At 36.2% G+C, this 26,093-nt stretch overlaps 3 protein-coding genes across 3 annotated transcripts; 1 reads left to right on the forward strand and 2 right to left on the reverse strand.

Annotated features, from left to right (window-relative positions):
* The first annotated feature begins 668 nt into the window (after nucleotides 1–668).
* Nucleotides 669–2,889, forward strand: LOC137390428 (transcriptional regulator ATRX homolog). The gene is made up of 6 exons (XM_068076764.1): nucleotides 669–678; nucleotides 1,029–1,344; nucleotides 1,710–1,886; nucleotides 2,193–2,245; nucleotides 2,459–2,572; nucleotides 2,697–2,889. Exons 1-6 carry the CDS (start codon nucleotides 669–671, stop codon nucleotides 2,861–2,863), a joined length of 837 nt encoding a protein of 278 aa, XP_067932865.1. The 3' UTR covers nucleotides 2,864–2,889.
* Nucleotides 2,890–3,075: 186 nt separating this feature from the next.
* Nucleotides 3,076–13,472, reverse strand: LOC137402049 (trimeric intracellular cation channel type 1B.1-like). The gene is made up of 6 exons (XM_068088527.1): nucleotides 13,257–13,472; nucleotides 11,555–11,711; nucleotides 11,274–11,452; nucleotides 7,883–7,970; nucleotides 7,148–7,165; nucleotides 3,076–4,175 (listed from the first exon to the last, which is right to left on the reverse strand). The coding sequence occupies exons 1-6, from the start codon at nucleotides 13,375–13,377 to the stop codon at nucleotides 3,887–3,889; spliced, it is 852 nt and encodes a 283-aa protein (XP_067944628.1). The 5' UTR covers nucleotides 13,378–13,472; the 3' UTR covers nucleotides 3,076–3,886.
* Nucleotides 13,473–19,585: 6,113 nt separating this feature from the next.
* Nucleotides 19,586–23,889, reverse strand: LOC137385675 (steroid 17-alpha-hydroxylase/17,20 lyase-like). The gene is made up of 6 exons (XM_068072193.1): nucleotides 23,501–23,889; nucleotides 21,701–21,895; nucleotides 21,390–21,596; nucleotides 20,662–21,045; nucleotides 20,373–20,500; nucleotides 19,586–20,089 (listed from the first exon to the last, which is right to left on the reverse strand). Exons 1-6 carry the CDS (start codon nucleotides 23,837–23,839, stop codon nucleotides 19,879–19,881), a joined length of 1,464 nt encoding a protein of 487 aa, XP_067928294.1. The 5' UTR covers nucleotides 23,840–23,889; the 3' UTR covers nucleotides 19,586–19,878.
* Nucleotides 23,890–26,093: the final 2,204 nt, after the last annotated feature.

The raw sequence follows: 26,093 nt of genomic DNA on the forward strand, positions 1-26,093 counted from the left end.
GACGCACATGAAGCAGCTAAAACAGGCCCAGTATTTACAGCTTATTTACCGAGAGCAGCAAAGAGGTTGGTTTCGCAGCACCTGCTGCTCATGTTTTACAGTATTGCAAGCATGGCACTCAAATAGTACCTCCCTCTACTAGTTACGATTTGATATTGCTAGTCTCATGTTGTTATAGCAAGAGGTTGGTCTCGCAACACCTGCTGCTCATGTTTTACAGTATTGCAAGCACGGTACTCAAATAGTATCTCCCTCTACTAGTTACGATTTGATATTGCTAGTCTCATGTTGTTATAGCAAGAGGTTGGTCTCGCAACACCTGCTGCTCATGTTTTATAATATTGCAAGCATGGCACTCAAATAGTAACTCTCTCTACTAGTTACGATTTGATACTGCAAGTCACACAATTTTATAATCAATAATAACCATTATCAACATTTTTATATATTTTTACAGCTCTCTGTAAGTTTATGCTGTTCACACTGACTGCTTTAGACAATTGAGCACGCATTGATTGGCTTTTTAGACGCTTATTTATTTTATGGAGTGGATTTGCTGCATGAATCTTGAGCTCACGCTAACAAGGCATTGAGTCGAAGTAAAAAAAACGAATTCTAGTTATTTTTGGATGAACTTAAAATGATATTTTTGTTTTGTCGATTAGAGAATGGACCTAGGTTTGTTTTGCCTAATACACAAAAAAAGAAGAATGTTAGTTGGACTTGACAAAGTTTAAAGAATCGTGTTATCCCCTGTAGCTGTCAGTAAGACACATAGTAGCTATCACTTAAGGTGTATTCACAGAGTGACCCGAGTGTTAACTAATACATGGCAACAGAGATAAGCATGATTTGCCATAGAAAAGTTTGAGAATGCTAACACGCTGTTGGATAGGAATGTTTGCCGTGGTGCTGGTTGATAAAAACTATCTTTTGAGGCTCAACTGATAAAAATCGCTGGCTAATAGTCTTGCTTCACTGCACAGCTGCCGACAGCATTGTATAACAATTGCTTAACTACTCAACAGATTTCTTCACCCCGGAGGAGTATACCAAGTATGTTAAATATCTGAACAGTGAGCGCACAAGGCAGTTCAACAGTAAACCCCCGCCTCCAGCTTATTACAGATTTCCCGCTTCGAAATCATCTCGGAAATATGTCAACAAATTTCCGAACAATAGGAGATCAGCCTCTGCCAGAAATGATCAGAAAGAAAGAGATTTGGAAGTTAGTCCAAGGCAATCTGCCCCTAAACCATTTGAGCAGCGCGCTCCTGCAGTTCAGGAGTCTACGGCCCATCAGAGGGAAGACAAAGATTCAGAAAGGCAAGCAGGAATGAAAAAGTGAGTAGGCTAAATGTTTGTTATTATCAATACCGTATTGATGGTTTTTGTAGATAATTCACACTATTTCATGGACACTGTTATACAGCTTCGATTGTGCTTAGCGAGTTTCAAGCATTGCAAAACTGATTTACATTCTGTACAAACCACAAGCTTTTAAAACAATCTTGTTGGTAGCAGAAATAAGAACAACTTGTTCATACAATACCTTTAAAGAAAGCCTATTGTGATGACCAATGTATTGAAACAGACAATGAAACCAGATTTTTGTTTGGCAAGAGGCTTGAGCTAACCAAGGGTTTTTGAAGGACTTATTTGATGTCTGTATCATCTTGTTGCCACACTTCGTTGCTGGTGTTATCTAGGCCTGTGGATACTACCACTGAGTATATGATGTACTCAGAACCTGACAGTCCAAAGAGAGAGAATTCTACTGAATTCCGCAGTCGTAGGCCAAAGAGTTCCAAGTTCAGAATGCGAAATGAACAAACGAGCAATGCGCCTCCTCACCATTCCGATGAGGAGAGGACTGCGGAAGAAGAGTATAGTATTGATTCGTTCAAACTGTCTCACCGTTGTGCCATGGCTCACTCCTAAACTTTGAACCCCTGAATTTGTTGTCTGATTGAATTGTGCATTTCAATTCGGCGAAACCCAAATTTCAATTTGCATAAGCAGTTTGGAGTTGACTGTGCAAGGCCAACGCAACAAAAAATTGACTAAACCCACACAGCTTATTCTAGTCTTCTTTCTGGCATTCGTTAGCAGGGCTATCCAGATCTTATGTAATACGGTTGAACTTGATACATAAAGAGGCATCATTCATTCGTTTGCTTTTCATTTTTCAGATCGGATGGGTTTTGGCAGCAACCACCTCCTCCTGTCAGAGAAACTGAACCAGGTAGGCAGTTTTACCAGTAATCGCACAACTGACCCGTATTTAAGCACAGATTCCAACAAGCAGTCAGAATTTGTTTTTTGTAAATAAGTTGTTCTACTTGTACATGAAACTATCTGTTATCAACTCAAGTACATGTGGTGGCTCCTGAGATGTAAATAGGCTGTATGGACAGTGTTAATTTTACAAGTTGGTTTATGGTGACACATTTTACAGATGGGACAGGGTTGAACATGACAAAGGATGGACATCTTAGCAAAGATGGGCAAGCTATAGAAGAAATCTCCTCAACAGAAAACCAAGAAGAAAAGCAATCGCGCGAAACGAAGAGTGTGTAGAGCAAAATGAAAGCTTCTGTTTTCATTTTGCATTTCCATCTTTCACTTTATTTGCTCATTAAACTCTATTAACATTTCAGAGAATAACTCTATTGGTAACTCTATTGACATTTCAGGGAAGGAAGATGAATCAGGGAGTGAGAAGGATGAACAGACCTATGATATCAAGCATGAAGACGGGACCAAAACCCGAGTTTATGCACCGCCCTTGCACAAATCAACTACAGAAGATATTCCAGTAGTGACAGAAGAGAACAAAGATGATAGGGAAGTGAGAGAGTAACTGAAAATGTTTGGCGATGGCTAATAGACTATTGTGAACCCTATTACCTGAAGTCCTGCCCACCTCGTAGACAAAACTGATTGGCAAATGGTTGCACATACCACAAACAACATTACACTGAATAAATATGACTGATTCAATGCTAGATTTTATTTTGTTTGTTCTATTGCGTCTGCGCCCTTCGATGATTGTTAGTAGAAAGCTGTAATTAATCTGCATATCATTCATAGAGGTCTGTATATTTTTCTAAACATGAAAGGCAGTCCATGTCTTCCACAATATTATAAAATACAATTTTAACATCTTTCATACAACACCTCTCTGAACATATAATAATCTTTAAAACATAGATTATAATAATGATCTGAATTCTCTGTATAAATGGACGAACTAAACGGTGCATAGCGTGTGATCAAAATAATAGACCTGCTGTGCGGACTCTGAAACTATTGATGAAGCTTATCTAGCTGCACGAATAATGTAATAGACCTTCACTACTAATGTAGCCTGTATAAACTATTATGGTAATTGCTAGAAATAGCTAGTTAGCCTCAGATCTTACCGATAGGTTGAGCAATTCTAAGATAATGGCTACAAGATGCGTTAATACGAAGTCCTAGAACTGCTAAAAGCACCAAATCTATTCGTTACTAACATAGCAATATAATATGGCACAAACCAATAACTCGTAAATGTTCTAACTTTTACATATGTTGCATGTGGGAGAAACAACTCTAATGTACAGCTATTAAGCTATCATCCGGTTAAACCATAGAGCTCATTTACGTTTTCAACTTGAGAAGGACATCGGTATGAAAATACTTAGTTGAGCTAGGACAACACAAATCTTATTTTAAATAACCGGGTTGTAAAAGTTTGTTTGATATATGCATCGCTTATTTGGCTAGAAACTATCAGTGAAGAAGGATTTAAGTAGAACTATTCCACGAGCAGCCCTGGTGAACCAACCAGAAATATTCACCTACACCATGAATATACAAGCTGCCAATAAATAGAATAAAATCAACTGGTTTTCATTTTTTGATGATGAACGGCTCCATTAGCCTGTGTACCCTTTCGATCTTGCCTAACAACCAGCTTATAGGCATCCCACATCCCTCCGAAGACTATGGCACAAAACAGGTTCTCAAAAGGCACAAAAGGATCGGCTATGACGCCGAGAATCATGAGAATACGCAAGTATATGAGAACCGCGATGGTGCAGGAGAATAAGACGCTGTGGTTGACCTGTATGTATGAATAGTGCTCCAAGCAAAACATCGCAGACACCAATGCACTCGCCTTGAACAAGCTACAAAATATAAATAACACTCTGCTACCATTATGCGCTTTATGCCACCAACAAATGTACTTAGTCGTACACACTGATAGCCACAGCATATAATTATCATACACTATCACTCTTGTATTCAATGAAAACATTCTACATGCGATCAGGGTTGGCACAAAAAACCAAATGATTCAAATTGTAGATTCAATTAATGATTTTTTACGAAAAAATCAACGTTTATTAATTTTTTATAATTATGCAAAAATCAGTGTTGCTTGACAAACAATCTGGTTTTTGATGTATGTGTAATAAATTTGTAAACGTTTCTTTGTCATGAATTACCAAGTGTGAGGGAGGTAATTGATTATATGTGCAGTGCAATGCTACGGAAGGACCTCTGAAGTTAGGACCTATGAGTTTATTTAATAAACCTTAAAGCAGGAATAATTGTGAGATAGCAACTATAACCGGTACAGTTCCTCCTCACTACTCTGTTAATAAATGGCATGACGTGAAACTTTAATACCGCAATCAGCTCGGATGCATTGAAAGAGTATTGTTCTTTTTATTCCAAAATAACAAACTGATACTAAAAGAGCTGACAAGCTGGTATTTGGATTTAACATGATCAAGTTTGATCACATATCAGAATGCTGGTGAATCCAGTCTTCAGTGCTAGTAACTTACAAGCTTTAATTTGACAAATTCTTATATTTATCACAGTCAACAGTCATATAAAGTCATATTGTGGAAAATACACGTAAATCAAGGACATGAAAAAGTGGTATGAAATATTCAAGACACTTTCTTCCTTGGTGTGATCGATGCAGTTCATCGGATCAACTGCATCGATCACACCAAGGAAGAAAGTGTCTTGATTTTCATTCGACGTTTGTGTAAAGCTGCTAGTAGCTCAACTCCACTACCTTAAATGTGTTTTCCACAATATAATTTTATATGACTGTTGACTGTAAGGAATATAAAAAGCTGTCAAATTGAAGCATGTAAGTTACTAGCACTGAAAAGTGGGCTTACCAGCATTCTGATGTGCGATGCGCTACACATACAATTCGCATGAGCAAATATGAGCAAAAATCAACTTTATGAAAAAAATCATAAACATTAAAAAATTGACCAAATCGATTTAGAGCAAAAAAAAAGATTTTTCGATTTGTTAAAAAATCATGATTTTTTCCAACCCTACATTCATTATTATATTTCCACGTGCATCACCACCAATTAAATAAGTGTGCGGAACTCCATGCAATAAAACCCGCATCATGCACAGCTTAAGCTTAAAGCTTGATTATTATATTTCAGTAATCTGCCCACATGAGAGGGCCACACAGTGAGATAAGAGCAGCGGATGCTGTATTCTCACATGTATCAGCCGTACATGTACACAGGACAGGCTGAATAAAGTATAATACAGTCCTTGCACTGAAAATGTAAACGATTGTATGATAGCAGACTGACGAATGAAAGTAGTTAATCACATACAGAAAGGTCTGAAGAACAGTCAAGTCTGAGTGAAATCCAAGTGAGTCATATTACAACAACAAACAAAAAGTTAATGTACACAGAAAATTGGGCTTAGCTTATTGATTATGTTTAACAGACAGTAATTAGCTACATGGCATGTTAAGTACCTCGGTCTAGGACTTTCTGATGCAGGACTTTGTGGTTCCAGACTTCATAGTATTCTTATTTTTACACCGAAAGATTATTTACGGGTTATACAGTAAAAAAATAACACCTTTATAATAACATGAAAATGTAAAAAAATTTTAATCGTGATACATACACACATAAAAATATACATACACACATGAGAAATAAATAAGAGAAAATGAACAGAAATTTTTAGTTCGGTTTGCCATACTTTACTCGGGAGTTTTATTGCACATTTAGCTTGAGTAGCTTCAAGTAATGATCCGTGGCCATTCCTTTTCGCTTTTAATCACTATTTCGTTAATTACATGAAAGTATACGTTCACATCGCCAAATTCGACTAAAGGATCTTGTGAACTACATCTGTCAAATATGTGAATGTAGCTGTTATGTAAAATATTTCTTTTCCCGCTTTGCTTAAAATTTGTTTGTTGAACCGTAATAACTCGCGATGAAAGATAGATAAATTGAGCTCATAACCTGTGACAAAATGTCCACGCCAGAAATTGTCAGGCCAAAAAGTCCCATTCCGTATGTAAGGCATAGACATATAGGGTGTAAGGGTGCTCCTCTTGCGAGTTGAACAGAAATATCTAAAGATTTTCTAATGTACATTATACATACTCACAATTTTCAAAGCGTATAAGGTAAAAATTAGTGAATAGCTGAGCAGATGTGGTCAAGCATATTTTTATATAAAAATTAAAATTTATATAAACACAGCAATAAGGAGTTGATAAACTAATGCAAGTACAATAATGCTTTGAGTCCTTGACTTAGCCATGTTTGAATAACTGCTTCAAAAACTCCTACAGATCTTAACCAGCCATCTATTAATCGGATTTGTTTGAATGATTTTTCTTGTCAACACCAAAAGTTGGCTCAATAATAATCAGTCTCATATATGGCTTAGCAAATATTTTCAATTCTTTTAATCAATCTTATGAGTTGTCTGCACAGTATACTCATAAACAACACAGTGGATGGCGCTGGTAAAATAAGATTATCTGCTCACAATTTGATATCTGCTAGAAACTTTGTGGCTAAAAAGGTTACACTTTATGACCTAAAGAAATGAGCGCGTAGCGCAGACAATAGCTAAATTTACTAAATAACCATTAGCTATTAGCATATTGTAAACCATATTTATCTGGATATGGTTTGTTATCTCTATCCTTGCACATTAGACCGTGTCTAGATGGACCCTGAACTAAAACAAAACCGCTGTCTCTCTACAAGACACATCACAACACAAGTCTCACAACACAGGATTAAATCATGAACAGTGTTAGCTTAGCAAATACAAGCCAGTCAGTACTTACCACGAGGGGAAAAGAAATCTGCAAAAATATTCATACAGTATAGATTTGAATTTGATTGCTTAAAGATTCTATGAGAAACAACGCTGAGCGTTAATCATTCAACGGGTTATCATACATACTGCAGCCAAAACATTACTTAATACCGTGAACTTATGATATAAACTCTCTGCGTTAAAAGCAGTTAATAATTTTGGAATAAATTTTTTTTATTGTAAAGGTTAGTTCAAGAGACGAGATCTAAAAACTACAGTTACTGAAAATGATTTCATTATTCTACAGCAAAGAGGAGCCAAACAAACTGCAATGAACCAGCTGTGGCAATCATGAAACTCAAAAATAGTTAGCTTGCCATCTTTTTTATGAGCAGGGAGATAATACCAGGAAAACAGTAAGCTTTCCACAAAAAGTTTTGATAAATCATCCACATACTTGGCCAAGATCTCTTCAATTGAATTATCTCTATGATAATTCAATTGAAGAGATGATCTGCTATAATTATTCAATGATAATCAGCTATTTCAGTCTTAACACCATTCCAAAGTAAACACAACTATGTAATCATAATGTCTTTAGGACATCTGGTTCATGAAGCATGTCTTATCTAGATTCAAATGAATTCAAACTGAAAGCCATCCAATAAATGGAGTTGTGTTCTCTCCCAAAAAGAGAAAGAGAGAGAGAGTGTGCCAATAGATAAACCAACCACCTATGCGATGGAAACAGTACAAAACTTACACGTTGGGAGAGACAGTCTGTGCTGTATGTACTTTTATAATGCCAGCTAACAACCTAGCGAAGACCATCATTATTTCCGAAGCTGTGCCTACAGATACCCATATGCAACGTTCAACTATATGACAGACAAAGATAGGCAAGGTCATTTACTATAGCCACAGCTGACGCTGCCCACAAGTGTCATAATTGATAAGGTAAAGAAACAAAGAGTACAAAACAGAGTGAAATTTTTCTATAGAATACGTGAGGGATGGCAAAGGAGGCCTGGTTAAGGAAACATCCACTGCGGTGTTGTTGCAGAGCATGATTCAATGTTTGCCAAAGAAGCATAACCTAGTCGAACCTCTACATATGAATTTTTCAAGGTAGTACGTTAAGTTTGAGCAAATATTTCTCTTGACATACAAAATAATTTCCAATATTATTAAACGATGTTTCATACCCTCATTTTTTGTTTTAAAAATGAGTTTTAAAATCATCGATTGAAAAAGAAGGCGATGCTTTTCTCATAATCAAAGTAAACAATTTTAGGTAAGAAAACATCAACTCTTTAAAAAGAAATCTAAGAAGGCGTCTAGTGGATATCGCGAGGAAGAAAGTGAAGATGCAGATAAATACAAGCAATTAGAAGTAGAAAAACTGAATGTGACAATTACAGATAAAAATATGAAAAAAATGAGGTATATTTAATATTCCAATAAACTGAATTAGACCTCCACATCCCTATAATCAACACAGCGTGTCTCTTTTATCATAAAAGTTAAAACAGACACGCGGTTCAACTTACTGTAAAGGCAAAGAGACAATAAAGACTTCCTATTAGTTTAATCCAGAAGTTTATATACAGTCAAACATGGATAACTCGAACTTCACGGGACCGAGCAAAAGTGTTCGAATTATCAGAGCGTTCAAGTTATCAGAGCACTGTCACAAGTCCATGTATTTACTTATTTATTAGTAGATACATGTACATATGCAAACTATAATATAAATCAAAAGCACAAATGGCTTGTTTCAAATTAAATGCTTCTAATGTAAAGTTTAAAACGTTTTTATCAAAAAGTATAGAGATTTTTCTATCACTTGAGATTGGTTTGTTGTTTGAGGTGATGTTATTGCCAGGACGTTTTTTTAGATTGACATTGGAAAAACTTGATCGTTGTTGAAATGCTCAAAAGAAAAGACATCTTTTTCTTTTGAGCGTTTTACCCACGATCAATTTTGCCAATTTTTCTTGAAGTTTATGCAACTTCAAGAAAAAGTTACCAAAGAAAAATCCCTTACTTTACCTGGGATTCGTTAAGAGCAACACTCCGAGGCAGTTCAATTAAAAGTTTTACGAGGTTTAACGGTACATTGTATATCACTCACGCTTTTTGAATGGATACTTATTGAATGTACACACGTATTCTGTGTTTAGGTCAAACGATGAATAGTTTTTTAGCTAAGACAACGTATACGTTTAATAAAAACAATTTTTAAGACGTTTTAAACATTCAACATTCCGACGTTGATTCAACACGGAATCAACGTCGGAAAACTATTCGTCACGGGCTAGCCAGGTCACGCACTCAAGGATTTTCGCCACGCACATACAAAACAACATGCTGTTTTTGTTTTGTATGTGCGCGGCGAAAATCCTTGCGCGTGTGACCCGGCAAGCCCGTGCTATTAATCGTATAGCAGTATAAATCAAATTTGACCAAACCTTTAGAAAAGTCGTTGACAAAATTATTTTGCCGATGGTGGTAATAACAACGCTTATGAATTACGAAAAGATGAGGTTTACCTCTATGGCTTTGAATAAAGTGATTTTCTAAAGCGATAACAACCGTTTCGGTAGCCGTTGGGCAAAAAAACAGTTCGAATTAACAGTGTTGAGTTCGAGTTATCTATAGCAATTTATCATTACGTGGGAACGGACCAAAGAAACCGTTCGAATTAACCATGTGTTCGAGCTATCCGTGGACGAGTTATCCATGTTTGAATGTACCTATAAACTTATGCATACCTATAAACTATGCATTACTATAAGTTCATATAGTAATGCATTTGTATTATATATATATATATATATATATATATATATATATATATATATATACTAGTTGAATGCCCGGCATTGCTCGATTGATAAGTCTCTGCACAGAAAAATTGTTTTTATTTAACATATAACAACAGTTACCATTCTAACTTTCAAACTTCATACCATGAAAAGTGTTTCGTGAAGTTTAAATAAATTAACAGAAAAAAATAAAGACAACTGTAAAGGTTTTCAAACTTTGTCAAAGAACCGTAACATGCAAACTTCATATCATGAGGAAAATTTTTGTTGATTTGGTGTAGGTCAAATAAATTAAGAAACCAAATAAAAGAACTATAAAAGAGTTTAAATGTAAATGTGAAATAATTAGCAAGTAATAGCTAAATTAAGTCTGTCTTGTTCCAATTACAATAAAAGATGATTTGGGTACGATACAATTAATACGAACTGAGAAAAAAATAAAAACTCTGAATATGTTGAATTAATAATAACAATTCGTGCATAGAAGTGTGTATAAAAAAAGGTTACTGTTCCACCAGAAGCTATCCATCAGAACTTTGAATACGACGACACTGGTATCTCTCAATACTGGTACAAATTTAAACATGAGATATCGTACTGTTATTGTCTCACCGAAGGGAGAGAGAATGTCGAGGCTCTTCCTACGGAGATAATATAATTGTCTGCATGAAAAGAGTTGGCCTTTTCCGCGGATATAGCAATTGAACCTTATGGAAAACCAAAAATAGAAGTTCGAAGGTGAGTTCAAACTTCTATATTCGGTTTAAAAAAAAACCGAAAATAAAAGTTTCTCGCATCGTGTTTCATAGTTAGTAAAATTCATAGTTTCAAATAATACGTCATTTAGGGTGTGCATACGCTATACGGTATATGATAACATGTTTGATCAATACGCCTTGTATAGCTCAGTGAGTTCAAATCCATCATAATACGAAATTTTAAATTTCTAGATTTTAATAGCTATAGGCGGACAAACACAGACAGACCAACTGAGAATTATATATATAGACATACTTTATCGCTAAATTTTTAAGTTATAAAATAAATTAAAGAAAATAAAGTGTATTTCGATAAGAATATTTGCTCCAACATAAAGTTTAGGAATACCAAGGAAATCTCTGTTAGGATTAACCTTGTTTAATTTTGTGTCTGGCGGTTTGACAATATTCTGAAATAAAGTTCAAACAAAATTAAAGTACAAACTTGATAGCTTTTAGATATATTATAATCAATGAATTAACCTTAAATATATATATATATATATATATTGCGTTGATCGCCCATCAGCCATGATAGACAGAAATGACATAAGCAGATGAAACAGACCTCTGATGAACCCCAGTGTGAATAGGACCACATAATAGGAGGAGTACAACTGGCTTGCCTCCTGCACACCCCCATAAACACCATAGACTCTCTGCACCTCCTTAGCGGACACGAGGAGACAGGTAATCCAGCGGTTAGTGAGCAGAGTGAACACTCCAGGTACATAGTTTACTGCATACCTGAACATATAGATAAGCAATATTTTAGGAGACTCCAAAATGGCTGTCTTGGAATGTATTGTATAACATAAATTGTATAAACTGACAGCCGGCGATACCCACCAGACTAGAGTAGATACGGCAATTTTTTCTGGGCTCTTGAGTATGATGGCAAGAGGCTTCCCCAAATATAGACACACCAGAATAGGGCCAGCGTTACAGAGTAGCATGGTGGTTATCCAAGAGGCAAGAGGGTGCCTTCTCTCGAATGCGAAAGCAACTAAAACAAATTCAATCCATGCTGCAAGCAGAAGAAATGAAAAGCACGCTCTGCTCATGCTTCTAGAAATATTCACAAACACTATGCAAGCACCTGAGGTAAGGTGCAATGTGCACTAGTAAAAACTATATAAACACTGTTGTAGTTCCGATCGGACTTCTCTAGGTTTGAACTTCCTCTAAAAACGTATAACCATAATGTCTCTTTGAAAGCTGTAACATGAAACAACGTCTAGGTTTGAACTAAAACAAATGTGGCTGAAAAGTTGTTGAAGAAACTCGCGAAAAGGTTTCGCTAGGATTTCTAGTTTTACAAGAAATGTAGGAGCAATCAGATCATGCGTGACTCAAACAATATATTCCACATTGCCATTATTTGTGCTACAGTTCTAAAAATTGTTACAAAAGAAAAATGTTTAACAAATAGTAACTTTTCAAAACTACGACAAACTTTTCAACAAACTAACAAAAACTTTTTGAAAACGTTTCAAAACTACAATACAACAAACTTTGAAGAATAATTTGGGTGACAGAGAGAAGACTGAAAGAAACCAAAATTATTGCATGTATCTGAGATGACAAAACTCGTACACGCACTACCATTATTTTTACAAGAGTTAACCATTAGTTTTACGCTACTAGTAAGATGAAAAGTAAAGATGGAAACTTGCATATTATTCTAGTGTCGGATTGCAGTCTGGCATGCATATAAACCTATCTACACTGTATAAAGTTATAGTTAGCTGTAACAAACGTCTTAAAATAGGAAGTTGCTGCAAGTAAATAAACTGATTTTAATAATCACAAAACTACCCAATAAACCGGCAATACAATATGAACTTAATACATTGGCCCAATTCTAACATCTGGAAAACGAGGCGTTAGTGTTGCACATACTTATCACCGGTATGGTAGTGTCTTAGTCATGCGCAACCGTTTATAACTTCACACTTAACTTTATACTTTACTGAGATGCACACAAATGGTGACACCAGAAATGTCAGTGACTACTGACTAATTCGCCGGTTGATAGTGAAGTAAAGGAGCCATGTGCCCTTCCTAAGCAAGTAGTGCAGCCAAATGGAGGGTGATCAGTTGGCTGGCATCATATCAAGGCACTCAGTATTAGCAAGGTAACGTTTTCGTCGCGGATTTTGATGAGTAACGCTAACACATAAATCGTAATACATGTTTAATATAATTAGGTCGCTCACCACACTAGCAAGAATATAACAAGCCATCAAACATCAGAACCTAGAGCATTAGTGATAATGAAAAAAGGGCCTCAATAAAACACACTATAGTTTTTATGTCGTGACACAAGCATATGTAGTTGGCTTCATCGTTTGGTTGTCAAGTATAATAGAGCATATCAAATGCCATCTTTGTTTTCTTGCTGAGCAAAAACAGATCCAAGTAGATTTACCTGAGCCCTGAACAAATGTGAGCTTCGTGCTTATAAAGTATGTTCACAATAAGGGTAGGAATGTTTCATAACTACCATTGTAGCAACCAAGGTAAGGCCGCTGTTGAACCTCAAACTTACCCGAAGTACTAAGCTCCCTTTTCATATTTAAAGCCATCAAAATGTAATGCACAACATCAAAAACGGGCCACATTTGCAAAAGCGTAAAGGCTTCACAAATGCTGTAAAAGTTCCAGTCCATTGTAGAAGGTTGCTTTGAAATTGAATGATGTTATTTTATTAATAAGCAAAGGCAGCGATAGCACCACGTTCGTTCTTACGGACTGTTATAGCCGATAGCGACCAAACCGAGATGCGCCGCTTCGATTTTAGATACAAGTTTTCTATGGTAGGACGCTCATTGGTCTACGGTAGCGATATCGCGAGTCAATTGGACAGTCAATCTATCAAGGGCCAACAACCTCTGCTACATCGGTAGAATCTTTACTCTTGCCACGTTTATAAGCAACCAGAGAAAGCAACTCCGATTTTACACAGGATACTTGTTCATTCAACAGAAAGTTAAGAAAAAGTGATTATCTCTCTACAAAGTTCAACTGAGCGGAATATTTTAAACAGACGCTGCATCAATACTAGTTCATAAATCTGAACAATTATTGTAGTTATGTCATTAAAAATGAAAGATTTCATTGTAGGAGCTCCTTGGTTGTGAATGGTTACACTTGGAAGTTGTCTTGCCACGCTGAGTGCATTTCCTTCTTTCTGTGAGATATTATGTGAAAATCCGAGGTTAATGCAAAGGCTGGTTTGCATAGAAAGTCAGGGCTTCTGAAAAGCTAGCTTTTCACAAAAAAGACCATCTCACAGGTCTCGCTATATAAACAGGCATGAATTAGATGGTGATGCGGAAAAACCTCAGTGAGGAGAGCCAGTTAAATGAGCTTATGAGTGGTCGTGCCTTTGCTGACAGGAAATCTGGGTGTGGTAGTCTGGTCACAAAAGACTATCGTATGGCAGTGAGGCTGCTGATTTAGCTTGGGCGCAGGTTGACAGTAGAGACTGCTGTGAGATTGGTGACAGCAGTCGGCTGTGGGCGTGTATCGCTGTGGTGGTGAAGGCTGGTGGCGAAGAGGAGGTTGTTGTGCTATTATTGCAGCTTGGTGCTGCGTGCAACTTTTCAAAAGTGTTGAATATATCGTTCAAGTATCGATGGTATTTCTATCTATAGAATAATAATGGTAAGAGCTAGGCCATAAAAATTCCAATGGAAACTTTGAGTGTGAAGAAAATTTGCTTTCAAGCTTTTCAAGATTATTTATGCAATATGATTAATGTATTTTATTTAATTTTCTTTAAAAGATTTTTAGTAGTTTAAATAAATCAACTGTACATCAACATGGCGAAAACACTTTGTTCAAGCTAAACATTGCTGCAGTTATGTTAGCACCAGACATGCCAGTTAGGACATACCTGCTATTTTAATTATGGATATTGTTATAGCTAAAGATTTGTAAACATATTTGTAAACATAAATATATTTAGTCAAACCTACAAAAATTTGTTTTGTTAGCCAAAAGGTTAAGTCCACTTCGGTATTAAAACATAACAACAACATCATATATGTGAACTTCATAAATTCAGTATGATTTAAATTAAAAGCATTCATTTTAGTTCTCGATGCAAACGGTTAGCTCAGACTCGACAGGTATTTTGTCAACAGCATTCTGTGTGCTAAGGTGATCCATAAAGATGACCAAGTAACTGCAAAGAAGAGCTTTATTACAAGCTGATATCTCAAGCTAGCTGAGTTGTGTTATCTTTATGAAAGTGAAAAATTATGGCTTTAGATTATTAAAAGTTTAGCCAAGGCTGTGGCAAGCGCTAAAGACATGTTGGCAGTAAGCTTAGATAAGCTTTTAAATTATGTTTTTCTATTTCCGAAACAATGGCTCCATGATAAAAGGTTTATTGTCTAATGCTGACCCACTTTCTTATGTTTATGATTAGATTGAATTATCTTTGGTTTGTGTTCATAGATTATGACTCCAACTCATTTATTAATCACTCAACTTTTTTTCCTTTTTTAATTAAATTTTTCTCTTTGATTATCAATAAGGAGAAAAATATCCACAGGATTAGACAAACATCCCAGACTTTTTCGACATTTACTTTTTATGACACTCGAGTGCCATGAGTATTTCCGTAATAAACGCATAGGCTTACTTTAAGTAGGCAATATAGCTTAGCTCAGGCGGAATCTGCAGACCTCTGTAATATAATCCCTTATACATCTTTACTAAATCCCTTTTAATAGCATGATAACTTTAAATCTCATTTGATGAAAAAATAATAATAAAGTAAATAATAATAACTGAGCCTTCTAGTGTTGGAACAATTGTATTTCAATAGTTTTAGTAAAGCTGACATAACGGAAGTACAAAGTCGTGTCATGGTATTGTTTAGATTAGCTTTATTAATCTTTATTTAAGTATAGTCATAAATAAAGCGTAATAAAATTGCCTGTGAAAGTTCTTGCAATCGACAGCTAGACGATAATAAGCATATTTTTTAACTTTTTTTTATAGCAATCTTTTCTTCTTCTAACTCTCTCCTTTTTTCCACATGCTTTCAGCAACCATGTTTTGTTTCTTCTCCTATCTCCTCCACGCCTAGCCATATCTTGGTTTAAAAACTTCCACTTTATATTGCAATAATGGCTCAAGAATAAAAATAGCAAGATAAGTGATTTAGTAGCCACAGAATAGATTTATTTTCTTCTCGGATTGGGAAATCAGTCTTTTAACATAAACTCTAGCGTAGGTAATATTTTAACTTACTCTCTTGTCTCAGCCTAACCTGCCAAGCCTGCTACCACAATAATAACCTAATGGTGTATTTTTTGTTAATTAATTTTCTAGCAAGAAAAGACATTAAGGCAGTGCATTGGACATTCAAAGACAGGTGGTAAGCAGGTGAAAGATTTAGCTAAAGCCTAGCCCCTGTTAGTTCAATTTTACTGTTTGAAATGGAAGGTAAAACAGGGCATGATAAATGTCAATTCATTCAGCTGGCAGGAAGTAGCTATAAGGCTTCAATGCCCTGGTACACATTTGTGTGTGTGCATTAAACTATACTATATATAGATGATCTGCATATACATGTATTAGCGCTTGGAAGAATTAGTAAATCAAAGCAACACTTGCCAATATCTACTTGGAAAGTATTCATCAACTACTGGCTAGTTCATTCGGATTAAAATAATGTTTTTTATGATGTGATATTTTTATTAGGTTCCCATCAAGAAGGTTTTGTCAAAGTGCTTTCAACTTTGAGAGGAAGGCTACATCTTTGTACGTATAGTCGATAAACTCCAACATGGAGAAGTAGTGTTTAACACTTAGTTTTCAGTGAGCAGAGAAAGAGTTGTTTAACAAGAAAGTCAGTGAACAAATTTTTGTTTGAGTGACACGAAAAACCCTCAAATAATCGCGATATCCTAAACAAGAAAGCAAGCATTTTATAGTGAATACAGTCTGTTGTAATGTTTGTACATACAAACGCATGTACAAAACGTATGTACATACAAACGTATGTATGTTTGGGCATACAAAAGTAGGTTAACTGCAAAAGGTTATTAGAGAGTAAGTTGATATAAAAAATACAAACTATAACATATTTGCTGAAATATGAGGTTGTGTACATTGTACCTATAACTTGTAATTTTGTTTTTCTGCATGACGAGCTTCCAGTAGCGATTAGACCTGCTAGTTGTCCTCTCTTTTTAGGTCAGCACGCCTACAAAGAAAAGCCGTTCTTCGGCTTCCGTGAGTCGCATTTATCTGCTAATTGAGTTAAAATCGGCCTCTTTTTTCTTGATTATGTACAAGTTGTAAATAATCGTTAGTTCAAAGCTATGGAAGACACAATCAGACAAAGATGGTACGACTCCCTTATAAGCTATCATCATATAATACGGATCATTGTTATTATCGTAAGGGCCTGATTAGTTAGTAGTTGCCTAAATTGTAGCAGCGCTGACAGCACAGCGACACAATGGTTAGCTCTTTAGGGGTGTAACAGGCAGCAAATCCTTGTAATAAATAGTGGGGTGTGGCAGTAAGCAGACTGCATTTATAGGAGAGGATGCATCGTGCTTTACGTTTCATGCTATGAACACACAGAAATCTGGTTACAGCTGTCAGCTGACAGAAGTAAGACAACTACTACAATGCCTCGTTTATCTATACAATGCATCGAAACTTATAATTACTAGAGCTTTTTATACATCTAGTCACATGAACTGTCTGTTAATTTGCTGCTGAAGTCTACTTAGAGTCATTTCATTTGCCGCTTTTAGACACTCTAATAGAATATATTTTGCACCTCAGTTTTATGGTAATTAACTTTGCCTGCAATAATTATCTCTGCTCATAGGGAAACCCTAGCAAAGGCATTTCACTCGACTAAAGCCTGGTTCCCATATCGAATGCAAAACCTTGACGGTAATCTTGCGCAGCAGAACACCTGCGACGCTAGGTTCGGCGTCTTCTGTTCACATAAAGCTGCATCGCTACTAATCGCATAATAATGTTCGCTCGCCATACCGTTTCAATAATACTGACCTTCACCTGTACAGTGCCTTTCCGAAAGGTTTTGCCTGCGGCTCTTCGCAAAATTTGAACAGCGCTAAACTCTTGCGTTGACCGCCAACACTTACCGGCGGTACTCGGCGCATAGGTCCACATTTCACCATTGATAGCCTGTGGCACTGTTGCCAGTGCTTGTGGCGTATATGGGAACCAGGTATATGCGTAACCCTTATAGAAAAAATATTCACTCAACACATTTTTAAATTTATTATTATAAATCTGTGATAACCGTTGAAAACATTAAAGTGGAGATAGAAAACAGGAATGTGGTGAACTTCAACAGTTTGGCTACAAAGTCAAGTCTGTCACGTGTATCTTCACCCGTATATTGTTAACTTTAAGGGTGAGGCTGCATCCTCCCCTTGCCCCTTTTTATGAGCTCTCAAGCCAGATCATTCACCCTTATAGCAAAGTAGGCCTCCCAGACTCATCTAGACAGCGCATCCCCCCTTCACAATGATAGGCTGTCCTACAGACTGTTTATAGGTAGATATCGTTATAAATAGATCAGGGGTATTCAGTGGTTATAGAAAAGTTGCTTACTTCTGTTTGGTGTACTATCAAACCCTAATAAATGTTTTCTTGCTGACACGTATATTGCAGTATAAGTGTTCGTGTCTTCCTTATTGGCGGCGCCCAGCCGTCTTCCATCCTCCCACAACTATTCTCCCAATGCATAGATTTCTAGAAATAATATAAGAACGCGCTCAACCTTCAAAGAGAAATGGCAAAGATTATAATAAGTACATGAAAGACTCCAATTTACATACAGTAAACAAAGTACAATAGCGCATATATATGGGCTGGATATTTAATTAATTATTCTACAAAGCAAAAAGGGTTGTCAGAGAAAACTAATAGTGGTGCCTAGGAAAACAATGAATACCCATTTCTCTAACAAGATGATGCAATATCTCTGTCCATAGTATTCTACATAGCACCATCTCTGATACATGTGATGGTTAGCTACCATTCTAGCAAGGCAAAGGTAGGGTGATAAACTTATTTTATCTCTTTTTTATAGTTTTTTCTGTTTCTGTTTATCTGCAAAAATATAATTTAATCATGTAATTAATTATTCTAGGCTACAAACCAAAAATGGTTGTCAGATAAAACCAATAGAAGGTGCCTAGGAAAACAACGAATACCCATTCTTACAAGATAATGCAATATCTCTGTCAGAGTATTCTACACAGCACCATATCTGATACATGTGATGGTGGGCTACCATTCTAGCAAGGCAAAGGTAGGGTGATCAACTCATTTTATCTCTTTTTTTATAGTTTTTTCTGTTTCTTTTTTTTTGCAAAAATATAATTTTTGGAATTTTTGGTATGTCTTTTTTGCCAATTTATGCAGTTGTCATTACTAAGTTATGAAATATTTATTCAGCTTCTTTGTAATCAATACATAACAGCCCTGAAACTAAGGTATTTCAGGGTCACTGCTGAAAAACTAATAGAATCCCCAGCGTGAATTCAATATTTTACTACTTTCAGCCAGATAAAGTACTCAAATCTTTTTTGAGCCATACAGTGATAACAGCGTACCAATGCTGTCGTATAAACACTTATGTTCTAGTGTTATTATGATGCTACTATGTCCATGACTTGATGTTACTATAGTGTTACTATGGTATTGCAGGAGTGAAGTGACCGCAATAGCTTGAGTTAGTTAATACCCTGCCAACGACAAGTAATTGCTATGATTTTAATTAATAATGACATAAGCCTTTGAGTAGAGCGCATTATTAAGAGTGCGCACGTGATAGAGTCAAGATCTACAAATATCAACTGCCGCTAAATTTCTATCTCTTTATTGTAAACACTTATACTGTACTTGACAACGACTAGCTTTCTTCAGACTAGCAAACAAAAATAATATATTATAATAATTGTGAAGTTATGTACAAAATGTTAGATTTCCATTAAAGATGTGATATAACTTTAAATGATTAAAAATTATATAGTTTATTATCAGTAGGTTTCAAGAAGGGTAAAATATAAAAAAAAAGCTTTTGTATTAAAAAAAGCTTTTGTATCACAGAAAAGCTTTTGTATAAACACTATTTACAGTATAATTCACTATTGAAATCAGCACCGTGGCTTTGCGACTATGCTATAGTCATGGATGTCAAACACAATCTTAAGTTTGTAATCTCTTGCATCACAGCTAGGGAGGGGGCAGCTCTTGTCAGCTTCGAAAGTGAAGTTCTGCATCAAGGTACAAATACTGAGGAAGAGTCTGTTCTTGGCTAGGTTTTCTCCTATACAGCTCCTTCCACCCATTCCAAATGTCACCAGGCTACAAGCACAAACATCAATTGTCAAAACATAAAACACTCACTTTGGCAGCTACTCAATTACAAAAATTAAAAATATTGCTAAAACAGTTTTCGCTATCAAATATGAGTGCTTATATAAACAATTTTGCAACACTTTGCTTGACCGCACTAACATTTGATTGGTTGTAGCATATTTTGCATGCCAAATTAGTGTTAAATTAGAATCTGCGCATGCCGCGGCAGGTGCCTTGACAGTTAATTACTTTTAGTGCAGGCAAATACTATGACAGTTACACAACCAACCTTTTGCGTGCGATATGCTCTTGTGGCAGTATTTGGCCTTCAGTGTCGAGGAACCGGGAAGGTTTATATGACATAGAATCTGGATATAAATTCTCATCGTGGTGGATAGCCCAAGAGTTGGTGTAAACCTGTGATGACACAAGCAGTTTGTTTTTAATAAAGCAAACAAAATCAGGCTAAGATCATAAAACTAGGGCTATGTCAGAACTGATCATTGAAATATTTTAAGCCAACTTAACTCTTTTAGTTCGATCTTTACTATCAAACATTTCTTAAAAAATAAACTTACCCAGGTTCCTTTTGGTATCTCGTATCCGCATAGCTCGGTATCGCTGATGGTCTCTCGTGGTACTAGTATGGGAAGAGTGCACTGGTATCGAAAAAGTTCGAGAAGACAAGCTTCCACGTAGGGCAGCATCGGTCTATCGCATATTCTAGGATGTCTGTCTTTGCCGATGATCTCATCGACATCACTCTGTAGGCGCTCCTGAACCTTTGGTAAATGAGCGAGGATGAGAAGAAATCCATAAAGTGTGGTCGCTGTTGTCTCTACACCGCCAACGAAATAGTCTATCAAAAGCCCACAGACATTCTCATCAGTGATTTTTCCGGAATTCACTTGTGAGATGTATTTGTCTATAACACCTCTCTCATGACCTTCTATATAAGTGCTCTAAAATAAACATGGAAATAGCCGTAAGAAACAAGGAGGTTAGATGCTTGTAAAACTGAATGCTTTGCGTATGAGATACTCCGGGAAAGGTTTATGTTTCTTTGGATGTCTTTGACTTGTCTGGTGATAGGTTTGTTGAGAATGGTGTGAGTATTTAATTCTGTTGAGCTTTCCAAAACAGGCCAACCAAATTTTAATTATTTGTCAACTTTTATTATAAGGATTTTTAGCATTTGAAGTTGCTTTATCAGGCTGCTACTTACAATGAGAGTTGTCCGCTTTTGTTAAAATGCTAAATTTGTTGCATTAGATAGCCTTTGTTTATAGCTGGTCAAAAAACTAACCTTATATTTGAGATAGAGAGGCATGATGTTTTTGTCAAAGACCTCGCGACCTTTCACACTCAGAGCATAATTTGGATTAAAGTGTCGAGTCCAAGTCCAGACATCGACATCTTCTCTACCAATAGTGGCAACTTCTACTGCTACCTTGTTGAACTCAATGATTTTCTCCAAAATCGGGTCGTCACTGTCAACTTTTTCTCCGAAAATCTACAAAAATTTTACAAAAGCTGTCAAATAAGAATGCAAACATAAGTTGTCAATAAAATCTCAGTGTCTGTGCCACAAGTTTAGCAGCAGTTGTCTCCACCTACCATAGATAGTATGACGTTCACTAGGCACTTTTTGATCAGTACTTTGGGGTTGAAAGCTTGTCCATTTTGGGCTCTTATCATCTTCGTGAGGTCAGCAAGGTTCTCATTGATCGTGCTGCTCAGATGGTCGAGGCTCTCCATACGGAGTGCCTTTATCCCTTCTGTCCTCAGGTGTTTCTGCTTTTCTGAGTACCCCTGCACAACACAAAGACCATGAAATTGCACTTTTTATCAACAGCACACTCGATAGAGGCTTTTTCAAGTCTCACTGTGACAGAGTTGATTAATGAATGATATTTTTGTGGTTTTTTACCGCAAAGTAGAATTGTCATAAGACCCATATATTTATAAAATATTATTATTTGTGTTTTACGTAAATAGACTTGAGAGAACTATAACGGATTAGTGACACAGCTAGTGGATACACTATCTATTCTCATCGAGACAACTTGGTTGGATGTTTCGACATTTCCGTCCATCCAGCGTGTAATCTTAATCCATTATGCTACCTTCCGTTTGTGATTCACGCTAGCACCCAAGCTTTACAACTCGTGTCACAATCATTAGTCATATCCTTTTTAACAAGATATCAATCATTTCACAGGTGCATCGCGCAGACCAAAATTATTGTTAACGCTTTCAAGCTTTCAATTGCAACAAATAATTTGAGGTAAAATGTTTTGTTGTATATCAATCGCGTTACGTTGCTTGGTTGCTGGCTAATTGTGTATAGTGGTGGCGTAGGAACATAATAATATTTTTAATATATTTATGTTTAAAAAAAATTTATTTATAACAACGAAAATCTGATCAAAAATCAACATTTTTGTTCAGGATTCAGAGATTCGTTATATTCTCAGCAAAAGTTTATCTATGGCAGTGAAGAAAAATGCAGAATTAATGAGTGCTGAGTGCGCATCTTATGCTTGCTGCTTGAATTTAAGCACTGTCTGCACTCAAACAGAGACTTCCATAATTTAAATCGTTACAATAGACTCGGAATATTAGAATAGGAATTGTTTTGCTGGGTACAAGTGATGTTAATGTGATGCCCTGCTTCAATAGTGGCAGTTATTCAGGATAAATCTCTCTAGCAACTAGAGGAAGGGCCCACCCTTGGTGAGCTTATCAAAGCATTCCTGTTCTTACAAATTGTGGGAACAGTTTTTTGTGAGTTTGGCATTACAACTGAATGGGAGCCTCCCTTGAATGTTTGAGAGAGAACTGCATTTCCTTGGTTTCGGATAACCTAGTTAGAAAAGGCTTATAGCTAAAACATTTCCCCCCCCCTCTGGCACCTGGATACCACAACATCCTTAACTGTTACATGTATTTATGTCTCTGTGATAAAACCATGTTACGCTTCTTTACTGCACCATGTCTATTGCTATATTTCCTAGCTAAAAATGAAAAAATATATATATTTGCATATTATATATTTTATCTATTATATTTGAGTTATATTATATATATACTATAATTTAAAAATTGCCCAAAGATCACTTTTAGTCAATCACTACCAATTTGTTTTAAGCAGATTATGGACTGCTCTCATCATGTGATAACTTCAGCTCATTTCCTGAAGTTGTCATTCGATGAAAGCGGGTAAAACTAACTTGCAGTGATTGGCTGACAGCTATGTGCTCTTTATATTGTAGTAGAATTCACTCTGCACTTAGTGTATTGAACGCTCCTTATTATTCTTTACAAAACTAGTGGCTTTAACGATAATACATTACTAAGTAGGAATTAGCCTCCGATACACCATACATGTATATGTAACAAATACTGGTGACTCACCTGGAAAGCAATGCCTTTATCAGCTCTGACGACTTCAAATCTTAGCATGTGTGGTCGACCAATAAAATGCTTGCCCTTCTGCAAGTAGGCTTCTTTCAGAGCTGCGTAAGAATTTATCACTATCGCTGGCTGGCTAAGAATCTGTATTCGGAAGACATCTCCGTAACGCTGCGCAAACTCAGTAAATTGCATGTGCATTCTCGGAAAATTAAATTGAATGTTTCCAAAAATGGGTAAACGAAAGGGTCCTGGAATTCGATTGAGTGGATCAGTTTTTCTCTTGACAACCCAAAACAAAAGTGCAACCACAGTTATCAAACTGATTGTAATCAGATCCATGTTGCCTCAAAATCTCTCAACCCAGCAGTTTTGCTCAGGCTTCGGCTTCGTTTACATGCACAATAAATATCCACCGGTGAGGCTACAGCCTTTATACGCGATTGACTCCGCCCACTGCACGGTTCATGTCTAATGTTTGAGATTAATGGTTTGTAACAATAGGTCCATATATTGGCAGGTCTGTTAATATAATCAGAGAAATATAAATAGGCTGCTGCCATAGCCATCCATTTGTTGAAAAGAAACAACACGCCGAGTAACATGACTGCGTCATGTGTTAATTTTGCCTAACCGTTTCTCTCCCATCTTCCTACCTCAATTACGCAATTAATAATATATCTAAATCTATGATGCTAACATGAAATTATTTATAATAATGAGACTAGATAAGTTTTACTTGATGCCAAACAACTTTGTACGATCATTTGCCGCTTGTCTGGATTTACCCTCTAAAACAATTTAGCACCGTCTACAGCTTTGAGGTGATTTTCCCAGAACAACCTACGACTGTGCGGTTAGTTTTAAAGAGAATAACATCATTTAATGACAAAACAGGATAATGGTAGAAATTGCAACAGGAGTTGTATATCTATTGTCACGAACCACTAAACGCAACTGTAGCGTAATCTAGCCTGGTAATGCCCTTATACATGTACATATTCACGAAATCAATTAATTCTTTAACTAAATCATCTACTGCAAGTAGCTATAGTTATAAAACATGTGGCCGGATTCAAAAGGCAAACACGATTTATAATCATAGTTTGTTCAGAGAAACACGGAGCTATTACCATAACCATTAAATGTCCTTGTATCGCAATTTGATATGTACCCAGGTTAAAGAGTTGGTCAGGTACTCTAAATACATTTACCTTCACGTAGGTGAGTGAAACAACTTGTCAGGTTCCTTAAACGCCTTCATAAAGGTAGATGAACAACTTGTCAGCTACCTTAGATATGTTCATAAGGCAAAATGAAACAGATTGTTGTCTTCCCTGGACAGCGCTGTTGGATGAAACAAATGTAACATTCGGTACCTTATATAGTGTTAATGTTAACGCCCCTTTCTAATTGCTGCCTGAACTTCAATTAAACGAAACTTGATTCTAGTTTTATGATAAATTTAATTCAACTTGACTGGTTGAATATTTTTCATGAGCCCAATTTGTTCCTTTTTGTGAATTCTGAATTAGTAGATAAAGCGCAAAGGTGTAGCTGGGCACATGTATGTAATAGATCTGTAACCTTGCCAAAGCTGTCACTATTTTACTTCTTGAAATGACTGCAAAAAGGAAAAGTGCATATTGCTCTCATGAGTTTTGGAATTCGTGTATATTTAGTCACAAGGCCAGCCAGCTGCCAGAAATTGTCAGCATTGATGTAGGTTAAACAATGTTGTGCATAACGCCCTTGTCATAGCAGATTTAACATCGCCCATTCCAGCCCCTTGCATCTGCCAGAAAGATTTCATTCATTTTATCTAATGCCTTACAGCCATAGCAGAATTCTACTGGACTAAAATATTTTAGCTGATAAATTAGATACAACATTCTGGCACTCAGTCAATAACAGTTGAAGGGTACAAAAGCAAGGAAAGTGATACTGAAGAACAAAAAAGGAAGGAAACTGGGAAAGAGATGGTAACACAGCATTTACACAGCTAGACAGATTCAAGGAAATGGAAAAATATTGGCTAGAATGACCAAGAACTCGTTAAACCACAGAGATATAGGTAACATCAAAGTAAGCTCTGGGAAGAGAAAGTCATGGAAGTGCAAGTGGAGCAGAGTCCTGATCATATTAGCCATGACCTTGACCTCCCCAACTATAGTTGTTTATTAATGGACAATGCGCTCATAGTAAATATTAGGCTCATATAGAAACACTTCAATTTTAATTTGCATTCTAAAACATTTTTTTGTATCATCATTTGAAAATAGACCTATTTATAGAAATACTAAAATGAACGATGTTAAAGGTTGACTTGCAACAAAATTCACATTACAGTTATTTGGTATCAAAAGATTCACCATGTCTTACTCTGCTGTGTGGTAGGTGCAAAATATGTAGAAATGTGATTACAAGCTCTTAAAAGCTCAAAAAAGAACAGTTAATCGCAGCCATCTTGAAAATGCTGTTGATTGGAATCAATTTATTTCTCTGACGTAATCAAACAATTTGGTTATTGTTTTGACACGTGACAAGAGCTTGTAATCACATTTCCACATATTTTGCCCCTGCAACACAGCAGAGT

The sequence above is a fragment of the Watersipora subatra genome, chromosome 1 (genome assembly GCF_963576615.1).
Source record: "Watersipora subatra chromosome 1, tzWatSuba1.1, whole genome shotgun sequence".
In the NCBI taxonomy this organism is placed as follows: Eukaryota; Metazoa; Bryozoa; class Gymnolaemata; order Cheilostomatida; family Watersiporidae; genus Watersipora; species Watersipora subatra.